The 26,540-nt window shown below is 26.1% G+C and overlaps 3 protein-coding genes across 5 annotated transcripts; 2 read left to right on the top strand and 1 right to left on the bottom strand.

Annotated features, from left to right (window-relative positions):
- The first annotated feature begins 3,650 nt into the window (after positions 1 to 3,650).
- On the top strand, positions 3,651 to 8,705 carry LOC122722587 (receptor-like protein 14). Its single transcript, XM_043953689.1, has 4 exons — positions 3,651 to 3,675; positions 3,760 to 3,834; positions 6,809 to 6,883; positions 7,753 to 8,705. Exons 1-4 carry the CDS (start codon positions 3,651 to 3,653, stop codon positions 8,703 to 8,705), a joined length of 1,128 nt encoding a protein of 375 aa, XP_043809624.1.
- Positions 8,706 to 9,093: 388 nt separating this feature from the next.
- LOC122722586 (receptor-like protein 56) lies at positions 9,094 to 10,092 on the top strand. Its single transcript, XM_043953688.1, has one exon. The coding sequence runs from the start codon at positions 9,100 to 9,102 to the stop codon at positions 9,829 to 9,831; it is 732 nt and encodes a 243-aa protein (XP_043809623.1). The 5' UTR covers positions 9,094 to 9,099; the 3' UTR covers positions 9,832 to 10,092.
- Positions 10,093 to 14,964: 4,872 nt separating this feature from the next.
- On the bottom strand, positions 14,965 to 24,252 carry LOC110607935 (putative protease Do-like 14). 3 transcript variants are annotated; one of them, XM_043953686.1, is made up of 12 exons: positions 24,108 to 24,252; positions 22,952 to 23,057; positions 22,702 to 22,854; positions 22,412 to 22,539; positions 22,003 to 22,307; positions 21,785 to 21,845; positions 21,440 to 21,570; positions 17,567 to 17,687; positions 15,603 to 15,695; positions 15,375 to 15,499; positions 15,207 to 15,258; positions 14,965 to 15,120 (listed from the first exon to the last, which is right to left on the bottom strand). In XM_043953686.1, the coding sequence occupies exons 2-11, from the start codon at positions 23,025 to 23,027 to the stop codon at positions 15,231 to 15,233; spliced, it is 1,221 nt and encodes a 406-aa protein (XP_043809621.1). In that variant the 5' UTR covers positions 23,028 to 23,057; positions 24,108 to 24,252; the 3' UTR covers positions 14,965 to 15,120; positions 15,207 to 15,230. The 3 variants fall into 3 exon arrangements, with proteins under 3 accessions (XP_043809621.1, XP_043809620.1, XP_043809622.1); XM_043953685.1 differs by having other exon boundaries at positions 22,952 to 24,240; XM_043953687.1 differs by having other exon boundaries at positions 22,702 to 22,813; positions 22,952 to 24,240.
- Positions 24,253 to 26,540: the final 2,288 nt, after the last annotated feature.

The raw sequence follows: 26,540 nt of genomic DNA, 5'->3' as shown, positions 1-26,540 counted from the left end.
AAAAATAAATGAATCTCTTAAATATTTTTATATATGATTTTACAAAATCATATATAAACTAAAATATTTCTCTTCATTATTTTTAAGATTTATTATATATATACATAAATTCATATTTTGTATTAAAATTAAATTTTTAAGATAAATAAAATATAAATTATAATTTTATTAAAATATTTTTAACTGAAATAAGTGTTTAGTTACATTTATTATATATATTAATTATATACTAAATTCATATTTTATATTAAAATAATATAATTGAAATTAAATTTTAAAATAAATAAAATATAAATTATAATTTTATTAAAATTATTTTAACTGAAATAAGTGTCTAATTACGAAATAAGTAAAATTTATATTAAAAAAATTTCTTTTTATAATTGAGAAATATAATATCAAGCGATAATATTTTTTTAACATTGTCCATCATCATTATTTTAAAATTTTTATTAATATACACATAAAAACAAGTTAAATTAAAAATATTAAAATCGATAAATACTTAATTATATAAACTTTGAATTCCTATAGATGAATTCTCTTTTCTAAAGTAATTATTTTTTATGAAAAATAAGTTATGCAAAATCATAGTAACTAAAAAAATAAAAATTAAAAATAACTGAAAGATAATTATAAATATGTCAAAATAATACAATATATAAGTATAATATTTATTATAATTGAATAATATAATTAAGAAACATAAAAATATATAAAGTAGATTAATTATAATTTGCTTAATATATAAATTATAATATTTATTATACAATTTGATTTTTTTTTATTTATTTTTTATGAAAATTTAAGATAAATTATTCAATTCACCTCATTTTATCTATATCTTATTACACTAAGACATATTTAATAAATGAATTATATATATAAATATTTTAATAGAATTATTCTTATAAATTAAATATGTAACTCATATCAAAAATAATAAAAATATTTTAATAAGATTATTTTTTATTATTTAAATCACAATTAATAATAAAATAAAGTGTTCATCACGTTAACTTTAATTGTAATATTTCAAGCATATTTATTTTTTGCAACTTAATTATGTGAAAGTGATTGATTAATTAATTGTGTTATGAAATAACATATAAGTTGTATGGTATACAGGCTTTCAAAGATTAGAGGAGTTGGATCTTAGTGAGAATAGTTTCAATAATAGTATCTTATCATCGTTGGCTACTCTTCCATCACTCAACACTTTGATTCTTAGAAACAATTACATGGAAGGTTCATTTCCTAATCAAGGTATAGTTTCAATAATTAATGATTATTATTAGTTCTTTTGTTTAAAGTGAAACAAATTAGTTATTAAAATTTATCATAAGGTTTTCGGTGGTAAAGTATATCTCAGTAAATCTGAACGATCTCAGATTTTACTCTTTCAATTCCCAATTCCCATTTCAAAAAAAAAAAAAATTCATCATAATATTTCTATCTCATATTTTATTTTAATTATTTTTTATTAAAATCTTGAGAAATTTTAAATATCATTAACTCCTTTAGTTCAAAGGGATACAAATTAGCCATTAAAGTTTCATTTTACTAATAAAATGATAATTTCATCTGCAATTTATTACTGATTGAATTATTTTTTAAAATCACATTTTAACTTTTAAGAATTTTTTTTAAAAATGTTTATGTCGTATATTATAAATACTCTATTCGTCTCATAATTTTTGTCAATTTTTTTTAACTATCTCAAAATTACTATTTATTTTTCTCTTTTAGACTATAATAATATATAAATTAATTATTATAGTCCTATTTTATTTTATTTTATTTTCAATAAATCTCTCAAAATATCTTTTAATATTTAATAAAATTTAACGTATTTAAAATAGCTGTAATTAAAAAATTAATAAAAAATTATATTTTTTAATATGTGTGAAAAAATAAATTAAAAAAAATTGGAATGGAGACAGTATATTTTTTTCTCATTTACCATTTATACATATTAAATATATGCGAGTCAGTAAAATAAAATATATTTTAAATAGGAGTGTTAAAATTTTCATTATTTATTGTAAAAAAAATCTTCATCAAATTAATTAATACATTAGTTAATTTGATTTTTTTACTTATTTTTACATTTTGATAAATTTTTTATTTTTATTTAATTATTAAGAAAATAAGCAGTAATCTATTGTTTATAATGCGAAGCACACTATTTTTTTATATATAAATTATGAAAATGATGATAAATTATTTAATTCACCTAAACTTACATATGTCTTATTACACTTAACAAATATTTAATGAATAAATTATAAATATGAAGATTTATAACTTATATTGGAAAATAATAAAAATGTTATATTTATTATGCTCTACACATAATATATATTATATTTTTAAATTAAAAAAAATTAATTAAAATGCCATTTTATTAATAAAATAAAATTTGAGAGATAATTAAAATTATTTTTTATCATTTAAATTATAGTTAATAATAGATTTAAATAAATATCACTGAAAACAATACAAGAAATTATTATATATATAATATTTATTAGAATTGAATATATAAATAAAAAATATATATGTATGACAGTCAAAACTATTAGATTAAATTATAATTTTGATAAAAAAAATTGACTTTTTTTTCATTACCCTTACTTGAATGCGGAATATTTTACAGGTTTTGAAAGATTGGAGAAGTTAGACATTAGTTGGAATAGATTCAATAAAAGCATATTATCATCATTGGGAGCTCTTACATCACTCAACACTTTAATTCTTAGGGGAATGTATGATACAATGAATGGTTCATTCCCTATCCAAGGTATGTTTGATTATTATGGTGTAAAAAAAATTAATAATAATTTTATGACAACAAAAAATATGGACAAAAATTATGGGAGAGAAAGTATTTATTTTATATAATTTGATATTTTTATTTATTTGCATAAATAAGTAATGCAGCACACTAATTTTTTTATTTAAAGTATAAAAATTTAAGATGAATTATTCAATTCACCTCATTTTACCTATTTCTTTATTATATTAAGACATATTTAATGAATAAATTATATATATAAATATTTTAATAGAGTTATTCTTACAAATTTAATGTGTAACTCATATTGAAAAATAATAAAAATATTATACTTATTATACTCTTCGCATAATATATATTATATTTTTAAATTAAATAAAAAATTTAATTAAAATGCCATTTTATTGATAAAATTAAATTTGGGAGATAATTAAAATTATTTTTTATCATTTAAATTATAGTTAATAATAAATTTGAATAAAGTGATTATCACATTAACTTTAATCGTAATTTTATAAAATATTTTTTTAATAGAAGAAGTTCCAATAAAATTAAATATCACCGAAAATAATGTAAGAAATTACTATATATATATAATATTTATTAGGATTGAATATATAAATAAGAAATATATATATGTATGACAATCAAAACTATTAGATTAAATTATAATTTTGATAAAAAATTTGATTTTTTTTTCATTACCCTTACTTAAATGCGGAATATTTTACAGGTTTTGAAAGATCGGAGAAGTTAAAAATTAGTGGGAATAGATTCAATAAAAATATATTATCATCATTGGAGAGCTCTTACATCACTCAACACTTTAATTCTTATGAACATGTATTATACAATGAATGGTTCATTCCCTATCCAAGGTATGTTTGATTAATCTTGGATTTGTTTTCCTTACATTCATTATATTACAACATTCTATTTCATTCTACCACAATATTCTGCAGAATTAAAGAATTTGAAGAATTTAATATTCTTGGATATAAGTGGTAACAATTTCGATGGCACCCTATCATTTAAAGGTAAACTTTAAATCCTTTATCTTTGTATTTATAAATTGATTTCTTTTAAAAAAATAAATGAATTTCTCAAATATTTTTATATATGATTTTACAAAATTATGTATAAACTAAAATATTTCTCTTTGTTATTATATATATTATGTATATCATAAATTCATATTTTGCGTTAACATAATATAATTAAAATCAAACTTTAAGATAAATAAAATGTAAATCATAATTTTATTAAATATATTAATTTTGTAAAATATTAAAAATATTGTGAGAGATTTTTTAAAAATAAAATAAAATTAAATAAGTTTATAATAGTTGATTTATATATTATTATAGTATAAAAAGAAAAGTGTATAATAATTTTATGACAACTAAAAATAAAAAATGGATAAAAATTATAAGATGGAGAGTATTTATTTTATACAACTTGATAATTTTTATTTATTTACACAAATAAGTAATGCGGAGTATGCTATTTTTTTTTATTTAAAGTATAAAAATTTAAGGTAAATTATTCAATTCATTACATTAAAACATATTTAATGAATAAATTATATATATAAATATTTTAATAAAATTATTCAAATAAATTTTATGTATAACTCATATCTGGAAAATAATAAAAAATATTATACTCTACACATAATATATATTATATTTTTAAATTAGTTAAAATTTTAATTAAAAGACTTTTTTATTGACAAAATAAATTTGAGAGATAATTAAGATTATTTTTTATTATTTAAATCACAATTAATAATAAATTTAAATAAAGTGTTTATTACATCACTCAACACTTCGATTTTTGAGAGCAATCAATATTTATATCCATTCATTCTAGGTATGTTTGATTTCTTAAATTTTTTTATTCAAGGTATGTTTGATTTTTAAATTTTTTTTTCACATTCATTCTACCACAATATTCTGTTAACTCCAATTTTTTTTTTTTCTTTTCATGCTATTTGTGCAGAATTAAAGAATTTGAAGAGTTTAGAATTCTTGGATATAAGGTATAACAGTTTTAATAGCAATCGATTATTTAAAGGTAAACTTTAAATTTTTTCATGTAATTTATCTTTACATTTATAAATTTGATTATTTTTATGAAAAATAAATGAGTTTCTCAAATGTTTTTACATATGATTTTATAAAATAATATATAAACTTTGTCTTCATTTCAAGTAATATTATTTATTAAAATTTATTATATAAATTAATTATGTATATCATAAATTTAAATAAAAAATTAAGATAAATAAAATATAAATCACAATTTTATTCAATTGTTTTTAAATTGAATAAGCGTTTACCTGCAAAATAACTGAAAAACTATTATAAACATATAATAAAATAATAATAAAATATACAGTCATACTATTTTATACGTCTTATTAGCTTCATGGGTTCAAGAACTTTTAGAAATTTAACTAATTACTTCAAATTTAAACTTTTAGTTATTAGAATACCAAAAATTCCAAACTTTTTAACTTATTTTTATAATTAGGATTAAAGTAACCGATTTTTCATAAAATTTAAATATAAATATTCATCCATTTCAAAAAAAAATATAAATATTTATAAATTTTTTAATTACTTTATTTATTTATTAACAGTGTAAGATACCATATTTATTTTCAAACTCGATTATTAAAATTTTAATATTAAATTTATTTGTTAACATACTGTTTAATATCTAATATTTTTTTAATAGAGATTTAATGATGTTGGTTTTTTTTTATTGTTTTACCTATTTCTTAAAATTTAAGTTCTTAAATAGCAATTATAAAAAGTTTAAAAATCTAAAAATAATACTTTAAGTTTATCAAATTTAAATAACTTTTGACAATTTTTAATGTTTAAAAAGGATTTTTTTAAATATATAATATTATATTCAAATGTTATATAATTTATATCAGCAATGAATTAAATCAGTCTAGTGCTGCAATAAAAATTAATATTGCAATTTAAAATTTAATTCCTTTAAAATAATATATAAGTGAAATGGATAAACAAAATCTTGTTATTAATAACGTAGGGTTAATAACATAAACATTTTCTCTACTTGGATTAATTTTAGTTTATTTTACATAAAACATTACCATTTATTTTTAATTTATTACAAAAATCAATATTTATGTCAATTATTTTATTTAGAACGTTATCTTTTCTCTATTTGAATTAGTCGATCTAATTTTTTTGTTATATAGAATTTTCAACTTTTAAAAGGTTAGAAATTTTGAATTTAAAATATATGTGGACTCCACTTTCTTTGAAAACATTATATTTATATGATAACAAACTTAGTAACTCTATACAAACTTAACGACTCTTTACCAAAGCAAAATAAGTTTTACTTGAAATATAGCCAAATTGCAATTGTATAATCTCAGCTTTAATGAATTTGGAGGCTCTCTTCTCCGATGCCTTGGCAATTTGACATCTCTCACATTTCTAGATCTGTCTGGAAACCAATCAACAGGAATATCTTAGCCAAAACATAAATTTCATTTGAATCGGTTGGATTCTTATAACATCAATTGTCTTTTTGATTCCAATATAATTTTTGATTGAGGTAGGAATTCCAAAAACTGTATACTGCCAAAACAAAGCCATGCTGCCCCTTTTAACATAGGAGACATTTTTCGTTTTCGGGATTTACGAACTCAAGTCATGCAGGGCCAACACATGCCAATCCTTAATTTTAATATGGAACTATATTTCAAAAAAATAAAAAAACATTCAGCCATTAATTTCACAAACATTGTAAAGATAAAAATAAAAATAATATTTTTCAACTATGCTCTCTATTCATTTTTTTTTACGTTAAATTAAAATCACATAAAAGTTAAAATCTCTTAATTTTAAGCAATATAATATGTATTAGAAAATTATGAAATATATATTAGTATATTATGAAAATTATGACTAGTGTATATTCACTTTTTATTTTTTAATTTTTTCTCAATTTCATATGATGCAGAATTAAGTAATCTGAAAAATTTGAAAACGCTGGATGTGAGTTATAATCAATTCAACAGCTCCCTCTCAGCGGCAGGTAACTTCACTTTCATATCCCATCTCCTATGTTATTTTTATTATTGAATACGAACAAACCAATTGACATATTTTTATTAATATAAGAACAATATTTTTTTAATTAAATCATTTTTTATAGATTTCATTTGATATTAATTTCACAAATATTATAAAAATAAAATAAAAATTGCAGTTATGTCATAATGAAATTAATTAAATTGAATATTCCTCCCTTTTATTTCAAAAAAATCTTAGTCCTAAATAATTTATCAAAAAAGATTAAAATAATTCCATAAAATTAAAATTTTTCAGTAAAATTATTGTTTTTATAATACATTGAAACATTAGGCAAATAGAATGATAGAAAAAAAAAATCTCTCGAGTTATTCCTTGATATCTACCCTTTTAATTACTTACAAAATTAAATATTATTCTTTTACTTATATTACTTATAAAACTCGAGATTTATTAGAATAATTATGTTTAAAATAAATTAATTAAATAATTTTAATGAATTAAAAATATAATATAATTGTAATTATATACTATTTAGTGCTATTATTTTTGTACATTTTTTAAAAATTAAGATAGTTTGTAGAGTTTTATGATCACATCATAAATTTTTTAAAATCAAATTTTATGTATATGGTTTAAAAAGTGAGTTTCGTTAATATGTATATATATAGCACTCACAAATAGATATATAAATATAATATAATAACATTTTCAATGATATCATACACAAAATAATAGTTAAATATATTTTGGGCACTAATTAAATTTATTAATTAAATTCTAAATTTTTCTTCAAAAAATTTTTCATTTGATTAATATTTTTCTATCTTAGGATTATGCGGACTGAAAAGTCTCGTTGAGTTGATCTCCAAGGAAATCAACTTTCTGGCCCTCTTCCAGAATGTATTGGCAACTTGACCAACCTCCAATTTCTTGATCTGTCATTCAATCAGTTGAGTGGCAACATTCAATCTATTGTTTCTGAACTCACCTCCCTCAAGTATTTGCTTCTTTCTGGCAATGAGTTTGAAGGCTCATTCTCATTTAGCGCTTTGGCCAACCACTCAAAACTTGAAGTATTTATACTCTCTCCTGGAAGTAGCAGGCTAGAACTGGAAACAGAAAATCCAACATGGTTTCCTGCATTTCAACTCAAGTACATTCAATTATCAAATTGCAACTTAAATGTGAGAACTAGAGCAATTCCTAGCTTTCTTCGTTACCAGCATGACATACGCTTTATTGATCTTTCTCATAATAAGTTGGTTGGAACATTCCCCACCTGGATCTTACAAAATAATTCCAATTTAGGAGTTATAAATTTGAGGAACAACTCATTCACAGGAACTTTTCAACTGCCCAATATCAAGCATGGTCTAGTTCAGTTAGATATTTCGAGCAATAATCTCACTGGTATGCTGCCGAAGGAGTTTGGATTGGTCCTCCCAAGACTAGAATATATAAACATGTCGAGGAATAATTTCGGTGGTAATGTTCCTTCTTCAATCAGTGAGACGCCAGCACTATCTATTTTGGATTTATCCCATAATAATTTCTCGGGAGAGTTGCCAGGAAGTCTGTTTGCAAATTGTACCATGTATTGTGCACTGATTCTATCAAACAACAATTTTCAAGGGAACGTTTTTCCTCAGGGTATGAACTTGAGAAGCATGACGGTGTTGGATATGAAAAACAACAACTTCAGTGCGATGGTAGGTGTAGACTTGGTGAATAGCTCCAGCCTCTCTTTTTTTGACATATCCAATAACAAGGTATCCGGTCCAATTCCCAGACTTCTATGTAATCTGACCCATCTTTCTTTTTAGATCTCTCAAAAAATAGGTTGTATGGATCTATGCCTTCCTGCTTCAATTCTTCATTATTGCGCTTTCTGTTTTTACAAAAGAACAATCTAAGTGGACCCATACCCCATGAGCTTCTCAGAAGTCCTAATTTAGTGGCACTTGATCTGAGGGATAACAATTTTTCTGGAAATATTCCATCTTGGATCGGTCAGTTCTCTGAATTGCATGTGCTTTCATTGGGAGGGAATGCATTACACGGCCGTATTCCTAATCAGTTGTGTGAATTAAGAAATGCGAATATAATGGATCTTTCACGCAACTTACTTTTTGGTTCCGTACCTGCATGCTTTAGTAACATTTCTTTTGGCAATAATATATCATTTGGGATGATGGAAGTAGTTGATATTCCGTATTTATGGGTTTCTATTTGAGTAATCCCGATAAAATCGCTCTTAATCTCCATTTGCCATGGGTAGATTGGGATTCTTCAGAAATTGTGGAAGTGGAATTTGCAACGAAATATAGATACAACTCCTACAAGGGTGATATTATCAACTCAATGGCAGGAATAGATCTATCATGCAATGAGTTAAGTGGCAGCATTCCTCAAGAAATTGGAGACCTGCATGAAATTCGATCATTGAATTTGTCTCACAATCATATAACAGGATCTATACCAGTCAGTTTTTCAAATCTAAGGAGTTTAGAGAGCTTAGATCTTGGCAACAATAATTTGAGTGGTGAAATCCCGAGTGAACTAGTTGCGCTGACCTTTTTGGAAACTTTCAATGTTTCATACAACAATTTATCAGGTAGAGTTCCTAATGGAGCGCAATTTGGAACTTTCGATGAAAACAATTACAGAGGTAATCCTGGTCTCTGTGGAGAACGCATTCATAAGAGCTGCAAAAGTGATGAAGCTCCACAAACACCGCCACCATCTGCTGATGTAGAAGAGGAAGATGAAGGGGTATTGATATGGTGTGGTTCTATTGGAGTTTCAGTGGAGCCTATGTCACAATCCTATTGGTGTTGGCAGCAATCCTCCGCATCAACAGGCATTGGCGCATGTTGTGGTTTTATTATGTTGATGTTTGTATTTATTCAATTTCCATTTGGGTTTGTCGGAACTGATTTCAAGCAATAGTCTGACGGAAAGACACATTGTAATACAATATATATATATATATTTGGTTTTAATGTTGATGTTGCCCTTATTTTGCTTCTGGTAGAATTCTGGTTTCTAAGGATGTTGGTCTAGTGGAAATGGAAGAACCTTAGGGCAATATGGATACTGCTCTCTAGTGTTTAGGAAGGAAAAGAACTCTAGATTGATGCAATTTTAAAGGACTGGTTCTTGGGTTTACTTTGCTGCAAGAATGCTAGGGCCATGAGGTGCTTTCATGGCTTCTGAATACGGAGTGAGCAAATAAAAAGGTCAGAAGAATATGGAATGTAAGGGAAGATTCATTCGCTGTACCAGATATGTTATTTCAAGCCGAATATCTTATCTTTTAGCTGTATTTTTTTTTATATTTAACTATTGTTCTAATTTTTGCAAATCTTTATTGTCGTTTGGATAGTGTTGTTAGTACTTTGTGTTTCTTGGAGTTTGCTGCTTGATTTTCTAACATGTACTCTAAATGTTTCCTCTTAATTTATGCAACTTGAAAAACTTGGAATTGCTGTTTCAATGTATTTGATAGCAATCTAATTTTGTTATTTTATTTTTTTACAATTATTTTAGATGTAATAATTTTTTAATTTCTATAAAATTAAAATTAGTCATATTTATGAAAAAATTAAATTAATATGTATAAATTATTTTAAATTTTAATTTGTGTAAAATTTTAAAAAGTCATATTTTAAAAAAAATTAAAATAATGTGTAAAATATATTTTATTTTTTTAATTTTTATAAAATTAAATTAGTCGCATTTCTGAAAATAATTAAAATAATATGTAAAATTATTTTATTATTTTATTTTATTTTTTAATTTCTAAAAAAATTAAAATTAAAATTTTTATTTTAAAATTAAACTTTTTCTAAAATTTAGAAGATTTAAAAGTGTATAATTTATAAAATTAATTAAATATTTTTTACTTCATTATTATTATTTGAAATTTAATATTTAAATTTAATTATTTTATTTTCATTTAATTTTTTATGATACTTTATGATTTATATTTTTTAATTATGCTTTTATTATATTAATAAATTTATCGTTGAAACTTTGATGATCTTTAATTGTATTTCATAATTAATATATCATTAACTAATAGATTGATTTTAATGGTTGATAGAGTGCGAAAATAATAGATGATTTAAATAGTTAATCATTAGTTAACCAATAAAATAATATATGGTTTGAATTGAATTTAATTATAAAATTATATATATTATAATGAATGAAAATGGTTTGGATTCAAATTTGATCCAAATCAATCATCGGACGCCTTTAATGATAAGCGACTAACTCTATTTATTTTTTCTGGTATTTATTCAAAATTAAAGAACTTGAAGAATTTAGAAATCTTGGATGTCAGTATTAACCGTTTCAATAACACCCTATTATTTCAAGAAATATAAATTTTTTATGTGAATTGTCTTTTTATTTTTAAATTGATTATTTTTATAAAAACAAATAGTCTGTCAAATGTTTTTATGTATGATTTTACAAAATCATGTATGAACCTAAAAATTTCTCATCATTTCAAGTAATTATTTTTAAGATTTAATTATATAGATTGTGTATATCATAAAAATTCCATATTTTATGTTAAATATGATATATCATTTAAATAAAATATTAAGATAAATAAAATATAACTCATAATTTTATTAAATTGTTTATGAATAAAATAAGTCCCTATCTACAAAATTGAAAATAATGGAAAGACAATTATTAATATATAAAAGAAATTAAATAATATAATATTTATTAAAAAATTTTATGTACAGTTAAAGAGCTGGAGAATTTACCAAACTTTACCACAAAAATTTTATAACTCTAAATTTGAAAATATATATCATTACATATCTAAACTGTTTAAAAGTGAAATTAAAATAACACTAACATCCTAATTAATAGATAGCGATAGATCTCTTATAATATTTTATCAAAATATATTTTGAAAATAGGAAATATAGGATTAATTTCAATTTTAGAATTTATATGTTTTATATGATTATTATCATTAGGTTATTAATTATTAATTATACAATTATGTAATAATTTAATTATTGTGAGTATACATTTTTTAGTCTACATACTACTTTATACTAAAATTATAAAATCATTTCAATTATATTTTTGAATAATTTAAATATGTATTAAAACTGACATAATTCTTTTAAAAAAATTAAAATGCACAAATATATATTTCGCTATGCTGTATAACATTTAAAATAGGAGACACCTTTTTCCTCCTAGGCATTTGAAGGGCTGAATATAACTTATATATGATTATTTAAATCACCCCACTGCAGTAATTAAAATTTTTTATTGTTATTATAATTTTTTTGTACCATTTAACCAATAAAACATGTTTTTTCAGAAAAAAACTTTTGACTTTAAGCAATTTTTTTAAGATTTATTAGTTTGATAGTGTATATTATTACTATCATAAAAATAGGCGACCGAAATTATTATTTTATATATTTAAATTATAATTATAATTTAATAATAATAATATAAAATTTATTGTATTTATTTTATTATTATAATATAAAATAAAATTTTATTTATTTTTTCACAATGAAGAGATTTGATGTATGTACATAAACTGCAGATAAAATTTGTTGAAGGAACTCTATACATATACATAAACGGCTGAAATTTATAATTTTATTGTTGAAAGACTCTTAGTTATTTTTTTTTATGATTTGTTGTTTGAGGAGAAATAGCGAAAATCTGCTGAAATTGTTATATTTTTTCTCAATTTTGTCACTTATTTTAGATATTTAGTCTTAATTCTAAATATTTAATTTCAGTATTTAGACATCTACTCTCTTTTTAATTTTTAACGGTGGTGAATATTTAGCTGTAATTACGAAGAAGATCCAGAATTGACAGTAAAATTCTCAAAGAGTGTTGACAACTGAAATATTTTATTGCAACAAGTTTCTTTAATTAGATATATTTGGTGAAAATTTAGACAAAAGAAATTTTTGTATGTAAGATACAAAATATAGTCATACCTAAGTATGGGTTATTAAACTTTGTAAGGTTTCTCCATTGTAAAAATGCAAGAGATAGAAGTGTATTTTCTGTAAAAATGTGCGGAAAAGATGAAGAAAAAAATAGAAAATTTTTTTTGTATTATTCTGTTTTTTATTGAAATTTAACGTTTATTTTTTCTTTATCTTTTCCTCTCATTTAGTTATGGTATTTTGAATATTTTGTTATGCATTTGCTAAAGTTAAAGTTTCCGCTTTTGATATTCTGTTTTGTCGCTCAACATTTAATATTTTTGAATTTATTTTTATCTCATTTAAAATATCTATTTTATATTTTTAAATATTTAATTTCAATTTTAAATATTTATTTTCTATTTTGGTATCAGAATTTCCTTTTTGATTTTCCAACAAAATCTAAAGAATTTGGAAAGTCTAGACCTTAGCAACAACAATTTAAGCAACTTAAATGACAGTTATATTAAAACAGAATTCACGTAGTGGAACTTTGAAGATTCAAGTTTTCATTTTTATCGTAATCATTTCTTGATTTTAAGTACTGGGACTTTATGGATTGAATATTCTTGAATCCTTTATTTAAAATCAAATATTTCACAAGAATTCAGTTTAATTTATTTCTTTTCTGTTAAATTTTTTATTTGAAATGGAAAATTTTATTTTTTCTTTAACTTACAAAATTAAAAAATAAAATTATGAATAATTTTTTTAAAATTCAATTTTTTTTTATAAAATGAATCATACCAAATAGAAGAATAGAAATTAATTTTAAAAATAATAGCTTTGAAGGTTCTTGTACTAAAAAATTGTAAACTGAACAAGCTTATTCATAGAATTCCCGAGTTTTTGACTTACCAATGGCAACTAAAATTGTTGATCTCTCTCAAAATAATTTGGAAGGAAGATTTCCTGCTTGGCTATCTGCAAACAATAGCCTATTAGAATTTGTCAAGTGAAGAAAAAGTCCTTGATGGGTTAGTTTTACTTGTTGCAAACAATAGCATAAAATGACAATTTTTTTTTTTTTTTGTCTCATAGCTTTGTTCTGTTCCTTTTCTTTCCTAAATCTATTTTTGTTTGATCGAGCATTGTTTTTTGTTATGCTACCCATCCTCTTTCAATTCCTGTGGTTCAGTTTTCCTATGTTTGATTTGAGAATGCATGTATAGTATTTTCACTACCTTTCTTTTTGCTATTTTCAGTTTTCTTATAGTTTTTAACTGTTATCAAATTAGACGATAATTTGAATTGTGTGAATATATATTATCGTTTATATTATTTTATATTAAGATTATAAGTTATATTAATTACACTTTTAAATAATTCAAGTGTAGTTATAAAATATTCTCAAAATTTAAAGTTTCACAATATTTTTTAATTAAATTTAAAAATATAAATATTATTTAACTAAAAAATTAGGATATTACGCTCATAAAAACTTAAAAGTCATTTCTCCGTAACCATAATTTTAAAAGAATCACGCTAAAAATAAAAATAAAAAAAAGCTTGTGAAGACTTAATAAAATTCCAAGTCCACTATTGTAATTTTTCTTTTTAACATTTTTTACTTGTTTTTTTTTTACCTGCAATATAAGATTACATTATATGAATACTATAAACATAACTACAATAAGATAATTAGATCGTTTAATTGATACAACTGCTAATTTACAGAAATAAATCTCTAAAATGAAATTGTTTTGGAAGTTTTGTTGGCAGGTGATATATGAATTTTCTTAATATATTCCTATACCTTCTTTCTTCATATGTTTGTGTAATTTTCTTAATTTTTTATTTTAGTATATTTTTATACTTCAATTGATAAGAAAGAAGACTGTCGTAATTTAATATCACTTGTAAATAATATAATGTTACGTTCGGTATTGATATGATATTGTCCACAGAGAATTTATGAAAAGTGCAAAGAGGCTTCTTCAACGGTGTGCATCAGTCTTCTTATTGCCATAAATCATCTCAAGAGAGCTGCTCACTTGGTTCCTTCCTTGACAGTTATTTTCATTAAGCTATTATTTTTCTTTTCGTAATTGTTATTACAGTTTTTTTGCATAAAACGCCATATAAGTATGATGTATTTATCCTTTGATCAAATTTTTTATTAAATCTCAGAGTGTTGTGGCAATATATTAAAACCGTTTCTCCTTAATAAACTCATATCAAAATCTCTAAGCAAATAACATTCCTCAACCAAAGCTGATTATCTATCTGCCATCACCATCATCATCTACAAAGCAAAGCAGAAAATGAAGCCATGGACTACACTACAACAATGGCAATAAGAACATAAAGCACATATCAAAAACCTATCACCTGCGACTTCCACGGATCCCAATATCATCTCGCATGTTCCCAAAGTGGCCAGCTGACCAAGAAAGGAATCATCAATGTAAAATGAAGTTGAACATCAAAGTATTTACCATTCCATGGTTCTACTTTCCATAAACATGTTGAGACAACAACAGGCACAAGGGAGTTTACCTATACAAATTATCTGATGTAGCCTCATCCACCACCATACTAAGACGCAAAGGAACACTATTACTTGCTCGTATCACAATCACCTCCACTGGATCCCCAACCTTATCCCACATTGCTTCAAATAACTGATACCAATTTGGAATTAAAGAAAAACAAGACCAATGCCTATTTTCATTACTGCATACAAGTACAGGTATTTGTTAATTGACAACTAGAAAAGTATTGTACCTCCAGAAAACTTTTTATTGTTTTTCCTCCAAATTGAACTATAACATCATTGGGACTTATCCCAGCAGAATCAGCAGATGAGCCCGCCATAACCTATTGACAGTTAATAGGTAGAATCATCCAATATCCAATTAGAAAGAATAAATTAATTAGGAAAGATAAGCACACAGTAAACACACTGATTTAACATTCATTGGAAAAGTTTCAACTGTGCTTTGTACTTTATCCACAAATCAAGCATTTGAAAATAATGATTTATAGGTTAAAATAACAATCAAAACAATAAGCAATTAGTTAGCTAGATTCAAGAGGGAATACTAATAAACAAATATATTTGTCAAACTTCATTTAGGATGGTAACCAGAAACTACAAATAAGTAAATCATATGCTATAACTTCCACTTACTAAACTATATATATACATAGATGAAATTAAAATACTATTGTGGTCACAGAGTGCATCACGGTAAGACAAAATACTGAAGAACTTTTGCATCAGTTAGATTCAACTTGAGTAGGCTATAAATCATATGACACTCAATAATGTCATCATCTATGTCCCCGTTTTCACCGTGCACAACAAAATCATGAAATTGAAAAACTCTTCTAGTAGTTGCCTAGGTAATTATCTCAAATAAATAACTGATTGACATATGTTAAATTCAACAATGTTGGGAAGGCAAGCTGAACTTTTAACACTTTACATGCACGTGAACTGATTTTCACAATTCTATGCTTAATGTAAAGTAAACAAAAAGTATTGATGAGGCAACATCCAAGGGCGCAGTGGAGGAAGATTACAGAAAAAAGAGATAATAATGAAGTCTCAATTGATAGGTCAATAAGACCATTCCTAAATCAAAACCTTGCAAAAAAATGGATTGGTTATGGGAGAGAGAGGCCTTTGACTGCTCAACCCTCCATGAAGTTTTAACTTCTTATTTATGCAACTAGTTTTTTCCCATCACTATTTCCACTTTTCATATTGCAGTTAATGAAAAGTTTTCCACAATTAGACAAACTCATTGTTTGGTTGGAGGTGAAAATTATTTCTGTTTTTTGTTGGCATTTCTTCTTGACTTCCCGGAAAGTCAAAGGTTTTTCTTCTTTGAGTGGAGGGAAAATAACTTACCTACCCCAATCTAGTTAAGTTAGGTCCTGGAAGTGACTTCTTAGGAGGTGACACATTTGAACCAACCAAGACACATTTGAACCAAACAAGGCCTAAAAGAAAAAGTAACCTATAACATTAAAAATAGCCATGTAAATACATATCAGTTGATCAACTAACTACCATCAACTTTCAGTGACTACCATAATTTATCCTTTTCTTTTTGTCTTTGTCCCATACTTTAATATTACACAAAAAATAATGAGGTTCTAAGAGGTTTAAATAATCTTATCGTTGGGCACATTCCAAAAGTTGAAAAAATCCAACCAATTCAAGGATTGCAACCAAACGATGGAAAATAAGTTATTTTCTCAAAATGTTTTTATCAAAAAATGTTTTCTCATATATGCTTTTGGAAAAACAAATAAGCCCAATATAGTAGTAATCTTCTTTTAGTGTTAAATTAACTATGGTGCTGATAGAGCTTGAAGGATGAAGATGGAGAATTTTGCTTTTTCTTTTGACCAGCAATAAGCTAGAAATTGTTAATCCCACTATATCTAATGGAATCATTGACGATCTTTTTGCAATATTTTTATCAGCCTTGGATTCAGTATTTACTGCTTATGCATAGAATGAAAATTAACTATTCTTTTATGCAAATTTTATATAAACATGCGCCTCAATCTTGAAAGGTCCCTTGAACCTAAGCCTAAGGTACCCTAATGCCCTCATGTCCCTCGAACTTTATACAACTATGACTGAGGATAACTATATTAGCCAAAGTACTACGATCCTTTAGAAACAAGTTGCACAACCTTTTAGAAACAAGTTGCATGAAACAAGACGATACCTCTTCAACAATGACCCCCTTAAATACGTTAGGGAACTTTTGAACAATCTTCTCTAAAATATCCACATCAGCTGCATAAAGGTTAGTAACTTCCATTCCAAGCCAAGGTCGGCGGGGTTCCCTAGGCCACAACATTAATCATTAGAATAGCAATGGTTAGATTTTGATCAGCTGAATACATAAATTGCCCCTATACCGAGGACAGTAAAATTCACCTTTAAAAAGACATAATATCTAAAACATAAATCATATGATGGGATAGGATGAAATTTACTACACCTTACAGAACACTTGCCACAAAAAAAATACACAATATAGACAATGGGAATGACAGACCAACTAATCTCTAGAAAAATATGAACTCTATGCTATCTCATTTATATTGCATTGTAAATTTGTTATGAATATGCATTATCCCTCTATTTGATAGATTCTGATCAAAGCGATTGCAACAAATAAGATCAGTATTTAGCTTGTTATCTCTAATTTGATTTTTTAGTTGCTATTTGAAGTTAAATTTTCAAATTTTTTATTTTAAAAGAAGATAGAAAATATTTTTAATTCAAATGTTCATGCAACCTGAATGTAGCCTTCACTGTAAAGAGACACTTGAGATAAGTGAATAAAGGGAAAATTACTTTTTAGTCCCTGAGATATAGCGTAATTAACGGATTCGTCCCTCTATTTTTAGAACCCAACACTTTCGTCCCTGAGGTTTAATTCCGTCAAAATTTAAGGTCCCTCCGTTAAAAATTTATGTTAAGTCCATGATTTTCATCTGGTCAAAGGAAAGAGAATAAATATAATCCTAAAAATACCCTTATCAATAATAAAATGAAAAAATACTATTTAGTCCCTATAGTATGGAAAAACTCGCTACTTAGTCCCTCAATTTTGAAAAATATATTAAAATGTCCCTAACATTTTAAAAAGTCTACTAGTTAGTTCCTCTATTAATTTTATCACTAAATATTTTACTATTTAGTCACTATAGTTTAGAAAAAAAAAATTAATTAGTCCCTCAAATTATTAAAAAATTTACTAATTAGTCACTCCATATCATGGAAATTTTAGATTTTTTTTTATAACACTTGACGACTAAAATTAACGGAAAGACTAACTAGTAAATTTTTTAAAATATCAGAGACATTTTAATGAATTTTTAAAATGACGAGCAGTGATCGATGACGAACAGCATCACAAAAAATATTTATATTGAGTTTTAACTTTTTATTTTTAATAATTTAAATTTTATATATTTTGATTTTTATTATTTTTGCTGAATTTGAATCTTAAATTTATTAAAATTTTTATTTGTTTATGGAGATTGAGTTTGAGATTTTCTTCCTTGAATTTTGACGAAATTAAACTTTAGGGACTAAAATGTTGAATTCAAAAAAATAGAGGGACAAATATGTTAATTATGTAATATCATAGGGACAAAAATGTATTTTTTCCTTCAATTCTTTGAGAGAGGGACCTATAAATTTGTAGGAATTAAATTTCAGGGACTAAAGTATTGAGTTCTAGAAAGGGTAATTCGGTCATTTTTCCTATCACTAACAGCATTTTTGACGGAGGGACCTCTAATTTTGACGGAATTAAACCTCAGGGACGAAAGCGTTGGGTTCTAAAAATAGAGGGACGAATATGTTAATTACGCTATACCTCAGGGACTAAAAAGTAATTTTCCCTTGAATAAAACATTCAGAAAATATTATTCATCAGTTTATGCGAAACGAGAATTCTCTCAAAAGAGTTCTCAAATTATTTTACAATAGGTTCCTCAAAGAGAAGCATAAACATTAATAAGGGAAGATCAGTCTGGCGAGAGGATAATTATCGACTTGTGACGAGATCCTATTCAAGGACACATAACAACTTCGTATCAGAGCCAATCATTATGGCCAATTCAGCGAATCTGAAAGAGAAGTTGAACTCTTTCATACAACAAATCGATGCTCGATAGTCTAGCTGCCTTCCACCTTACTAGTGAGGCTCAATTTTGGTATTACAGATTTGAATGGGAAGAACCTAGAATGACATGGCAAGTGTTCAAGGAGAACTACAATTTACGATTTAGTCCTCCTTTTCGTAGCAATCCCTTGGGGGAGTTGGTGAATTTGAAGCAGGTTGGACCAGTAGAAGATTATCACCGCTAATTTCAATCCTTATTGGCAAGAGCAACAATTGTTTGAACTAATCAAAAGTTAACTTTTTTATTGCGGGATTGTCGGAGACTATTCGGCTTAAGGTGGAACTAAAAAACCCTCCCAATTTAGTTACAACAATGAATTTTGCACGAACATTCAAGAAGAAACAACAATTTGGTCTAATGATGACAGCTTACAGGTTTTGAATTTCAAGGGTCTGCACCATCTTCTAGCAATAATGGAGCGTCTTCAATTGTCGAAAGCACCTCAACTCCATTGCTGAACATCGAGCTAAAGGCCTTTGCTACAACTGTGATAAGACATTTTGTCAACCATCAATACAAAAAATTATTTTCGATGGAGTTGAAGGATCCAAGGTCTCCTATTATTGAACAAGATGATTGAGGACAAGCTTGAGGATAAGCTTTTTCTCAAAGAAGGGGATAATGTTATGGATACGCATTATCCTTCTATTTGATAGATTCTGATCAAAGCGGTTGCAACAAATAAGATCTTGTTATCTCTGATTTGATTTTTTAGTTGCTATCTTTAGTTAAATTTTTAAATTTTAATAAAAGATAGGAAGTATTTTGAATTCAAATGTTGATGCAATTTGGATGTAGCTTTCACCATAAAAAGGCATTTGAGATCATTGAATAAAACATTTAGAAATATTATTTATCAGTTTATGAGATCCGAAAATTTTTTCAAACGAGTTCTCAATTAATTTCACAATAGGTTCCTCAAAGAAAAGTAGAAATATTACCAAGGAAAAGTCAGTCGGCGAGTGGAGGAGGATTTTACAGTTAATCGACCTATGACGAGATCCTATTCAAGGGCACATAACAAATTTCTTTCCATAGAAACATCTCATAAAATGTTTAGATTGAATATTAATGGATATCATCTACCCACTTTTGGTTCTTTTATTAGTGTTGACCAGACACATGGAAAATTTTCTAAAATTCCACAGAGTGCATTTAGATATAGCATTAAGGCCAAAGAAGTCCTAAATAAGATAGGTTTAAACTCGTGATTTAGAAATCACGACAAAGAAGAAGGTTATCTTAAGGTTCTGTAGTTAATTAAAAAAAGGGTGATATATGCACCACATTAGACTATTTGAGTGCATCAATTAAAAATAAACTAGAGTTATGCTTCAAAAACTAGAAGTTTAGATGAAAAGGCCTTTTAAGATTTGATGGAACTTTTAACACACTATCAGTAGTTACCTCAGGTTCTAAAAGGAAAACTTAAAATAATTGCCAAGTGCGTCTCAAAAGGAACTAAAAGGGGAAGAAAAAAAATTACACGTCTAGAAAACAGCGTGCATGTTTTTTTTACCAAATGCATCATTGGGGGTAATGTCCATTACCGTTGCTTAATTCCAAATAACTGTCATTAACACTTGTAATTGTTGTTCCCTACAACCCACAAGATGCCTTTTAATAACAGGGCAATAGGTAACAAACCCCTAAAGGACCTATAAATAACACCATAAAATAACATGACGGCCATTCTCTAAAACCATAATTATATAAGAAACCTTGTGTCTCTTTTATAAATATTTTGAAATGTCTCCAAATGCGAGACATGAGGTACCTTTTACTATTTGCTTTAATAAAATGATAAGAACAAAAAGAGAAGAGATTTAAACGTAACAAACACATGCATTATTCATTTGACAGCAAAATGATAGCTAGAAAGGTTTGGTGCATACCCACATCTCTTGTAGTGCTCCCACCATTTGGAAGCTACATTAATTGGCAAAAAAGGAGTAAAACCCATATCATGAAAACAGATTCCCATAACTTCCCCATAATAGTTGATAAATGGGCCCCCAATGCCACACTACAAAAGAAAATATGTGTTACAACGGAAACACAAGACCTTATTCATTATAAATAAAATGTATACCAGTTTCACCACATATGTTGACACGTGATCTATCACCTTAGTAAAACCAAACTTCAATGCGCCTTACCAAATGAATATAAGCAAAAGGAAAACCCACAAAGTAAAGCAAAGTAGAGAGGTAAGGGACGAAGGGGGGAGAGGAAATTACTCTTGTGATTTGGCAGTTCACCCTCAACAGCTCTTTACAATCATATTCACAGCAATCGAGACTAAAAGAAAATAAAAATAATGTTAGTAATTAAGATAGCAATTAGGTATAGTCATATTGGAAATACAGTTACACTATATAATAGCTCATAATAGAGAAAGTGCATTTGTCCAACATATAATTAAATTAAACAGTAGAGTTAATCTATATTGCTTTACCTGAATTCACCAGTGGTAGCCATGACATCATATGGCTTTATAAAATAACGTCCAAGCGCAATTAATGTATCCCCAGGGATGAGATTAAATGATTTTGAATGTGGGCGAAGCTGAAAAGGTTTTTCTTCACGAATGTAAAGCTGATTGGGATCAACTGAGATAGAATCATCCAAATGTGCCAAGCATGCAGTTGGGAGTGGAGCATCTGATTCTGACTGGATCTTTAAGGCAGCAATATTATAGTGGAAATCAAATGCTAAGATTTGACAATCAAATGAATGACCATTTGATAGGTGTGCAACAACCTAAAAAAAGTAGCATACAGTTATAAACTCAGAGCATCAGATTGCACAGAACATAAATGGCAGTATCACTGATCAAGAATGGAAAATATGGTAAAAAAAGCCACCTTTACATCATCTGCTACTGAATTTCTGCCCATACGACACCTAATGAGAGTAGCAGAAGTTAATATAACACCACTGTTACCATCACTTTCTATAATAGTTCCAGAACCTTGAAATATCTCCTCCTTCCCTGTGTAGATAAATGTATAGGATACAGCACAAACTAAGATAATTAGAAAAGAAAAAAAATATTAAAAAAAGAAAAAATAGGCAAGCAATCAGGAAAAAAACCCAATATAAGCAATCAGAAAAGTAAAGCATAAATTATTAAAAAAATAAATAAATGGATTACCTGAATAAGATATTAGACCAACAATAGATGGAGAAGCTTTCAAAACAGCTCTCTTGGAATACATATCCAAACATATGTTATGTTTAACCAAAAGTGCAGCAAACTTGGGACGCTTCAAAGCATGGTTCATTAAGTAATTCATATCATCAAAGGCTATGCAGACAAAACAAGTGAATTCATAAAGAGAAAAGTTAGAAAGTAGAAGCAAAACAAGTATAATAAAATGCAAAGAAACTTATAAAAAACCTACTAATTGATGCTTCCTTTGGATCCCTCTGCCATGGGTTAGGACTTGCAAGCTTTCTCTTCTTGCTTTCAAAATCCATAATTTATGTGTATGTTGCTTTTATCTTTCTCTGCACAATCACAAATCTATATGCTAATATTACCAGTTATTTCTAGTATCTCCGACGGCCGAAGAAGCCGAACAGACTCTATGGTTCAGTCCCAGAGAAGCACACATGTAATTCAGAATATTGAAAATGCATTCTTGATTTTTTTTTCTTTTTTTTTTTCTAATTTAGCTTCATTGAAATCCCAACAAATAAAAATTCAATTTCAATATCAAATAAATATGGCTGAATGACCTTAAAAAGTTAGAAGAATTATAGCATAAACCTGAACCTTATATGATACTCAAAATTAACAACACCCTAATTAACAAGCACCAATTAAGAAGACAATGGAAGAATGCAGAATCTGCAATCTGCAGCAGAATGCAAATGTTATTCTCTAAAAGAACTAATTTAAGAGTTATTTGTTATTTTTCAGGAAGTACCAATCTAAAAATATAATTGAACTTTGGTAAAATTTTAATCTAAAAATACTGACTTATGTGATTTTACTTTGATTTTGAATCTAATGAACTTTGAGCTTTCATTTATAAACTTTCATCTCACAAATACACCTATATTTATAAACTTTGATTTTGAAAATGCATTCTTGACAATGGGTCCACTTCTAGGGCTGAAATTTCTCAGTTGAAGGTTTCTATAGGTAGATCTTTCCGGACAAGGAGAGTTTTCTGCATCTCTAATTTATTTAGTATAGTATAAAAAAATCCTTCATTAACAATTCAAAGGGAGAAATTAAAGATTTGGTAAACCAGCTCAGTTATATTTACCTATTTGAAATTGGATGAATAATAAAGGAACCCATTATTTTTTAACAAAATCAAGCCCATTACAATGTAACCCATATTTCTATCCCAATTGACGTCTTAAACAAGATTGAAGAAGAATGAAATAGGATTAAAGAAAAACATCTATAGAAAGCCTCATAGAAACCTAACCCATGCCTCAGAAACTAACAAAGTAGAAACAAGAAACTTAAATAGATGAATGAGAAATCAAAGGCTTAGTGATCCCTTGCAGACTACCAGCCGAAATCACTTGCTTAAGACTCACCAAATAATTTCCAGCAAGGAGAGGTTTGTGCATTCAGAACAACTAGAAATTATCAAGGAAAATCTGACCCATGCCTTAGGAACCATCAAAGTAGAAATCAGAAACTTAAATAGATAAATGAAAAATCAGAGGCTTAAGACTCACCAAATAATGGATCTTTCTCGCAACTTACTTTTTGGTTCCATACCTGCATGCTTTAGTAACATTTCTTTTGGCAATAATATATCATTTGGGATGATGGAAGAAGTTAATATTATGGGTTTCAATCCGAGTGCTCCCGATAAAATCGCTCTTAATCTCCATTTGCCATGGGTAGATTGGGGTTCTTCAGAAATTGTGGAAGTGGAATTTGCAACGAAATATAGATACAACTCCTACAAGGGTGATATTATCAACTCAATGGCAGGAATAGATCTATCATGCAATGAGTTAAGTGGCAGCATTCCTCAAGAAATTGGAGACCTGCATGAAATTCGATCATTGAATTTGTCTCACAATCATATAACAGGATCTATACCATTCAGTGTTTCAAATCTAAGGAGTTTAGAGAGCTTAGATCTTGGCAACAATAATTTGAGTGGTGAAATCCCCAGCGAACTAGTTGCGCTGACCTTTTTGGGAACTTTCAATGTTTCATACAACAATTTATCAGGTAGAGTTCCTAATGGAGCGCAATTTGGAACTTTCGATGAAAACAATTACAGAGGTAATCCTGGTCTCTGTGGAGAACCCATTCATAAGAGCTGCAAAAGTGATGAAGCTCCACAAACACCGCCACCATCTGCTGATGTAGAAGAGGAAGATGAAGGGGGTATTGATATGGTGTGGTTCTATTGGAGTTTCAGTGGAGCCTATGTCACAATCCTATTGGTGTTGGCAGCAATCCTCCGCATCAACAGGCATTGGCGCATGTTGTGGTTTTATTATGTTGATGTTTGTATTTATTCAATTTCCATTTGGGTTTGTCGGAACTGATTTCAAGCAATAGTCTGACGGAAAGACACATTGTAATACAATATATATATATATTTGGTTTTAATGTTGATGTTGCCCTTATTTTGCTTTTGGTAGAATTCTGGTTTCTAAGGATGTTGGTCTAGTGGAAATGGAAGAACCTTAGGGAAATATGAATACTGCTCTCTAGTGTTTAGGAAGGAAAAGATCTCTAGATTGATGCAATTTTAAAGGAATGGTTATTGGGTTTACTTTGCTGCAAAAATGCTAGGGCCATGAGGTGCTTTCATGGCTTCTGAATCACGGAGTGAGCAAATAAAATGGTCAGAAGAATATGGAATGTAAGGGAAGATTCATTCGCTGTACCAGATATGTTATTTCAAGTCGAATATCTTATCTTTTAGCTGTATTTTTTTTTTTTTATATTTAACTATTGAAGTTTGGTTCTTCTGATAATTTCATCTAAAAATTTATTATTAATTACAAATTAAATAATTAATATACTCCTATCTTGTTTTCTATTTATCAAAATTTATCCTTTAAATTTTATCTAATAAAATGAAATCATCATATTAGTTTTATATTTAAGATATAATATATAAATATATTATTTCTAAAATATAATTATATTATTTTTTACTAATAATTCCTTATGTTTGTATAACACTCTAAATTTTAAAAAATAACTTTATTGAAATATTTATATCATGTATTGTAAATATATTTTTTTTTCTGCATTTATAATTTGTGAATATATTGAATATGTGTGAAATAAAATATTTAAAATAGTTTTGCTAAAAATTTTCATTATTTCTAATAAAAATATTGATCGAATTAATACACTACTTAATTTGATAACTTTTTATTTATTTATTTTGTACGATTTTATTTTTTTTATTTGCCTAATATGATGATGAAAATAAATAATAATTTATTTTTTATAATACAAAACACAATAATTTTTTAATATAAAATATGAAAATTTAAAATAAATTATTCAATTTACCTAGTTTTACACATGTTTTATTATACTAACACATATTTAATCTATAAATTATAAATATAAATATTTTAATGGAATTACTCTTACAAATTTAATGTGTGACTATTAATAGAAAATAATAAAACATTATATTTATTATAATCTAGACATAATATATATCATATTTTAAAAATAAATATAAAATCATTTAAATAAAAATTTTAATTAAAAAAAATGAGAGATGATTAAGAGTATTTTTTTTATCATTTAACTTATAATGAATAATAAATTTGAATAAAGTGTTCATTACACTACATTGACTTAATCATAAAAATATGATATATAAAATAAAATATAAAAAATTAATAAAATATAAATCATAATTTTATTAAACTGTTTTTGAATAGAGCATTTGCCTAGTATGAAATATAAGTCAGTAAATTGTGCAATCAGATGTTAGATTAAATTGTAATTTTGAGAAAACAAAGTTAACTTTT

This window comes from Manihot esculenta, unplaced genomic scaffold (genome assembly GCF_001659605.2).
Source record: "Manihot esculenta cultivar AM560-2 unplaced genomic scaffold, M.esculenta_v8 Scaffold17, whole genome shotgun sequence".
In the NCBI taxonomy this organism is placed as follows: domain Eukaryota; kingdom Viridiplantae; phylum Streptophyta; class Magnoliopsida; order Malpighiales; family Euphorbiaceae; genus Manihot; species Manihot esculenta.
This window is presented reverse-complemented; position numbering and strand designations above follow the sequence as displayed.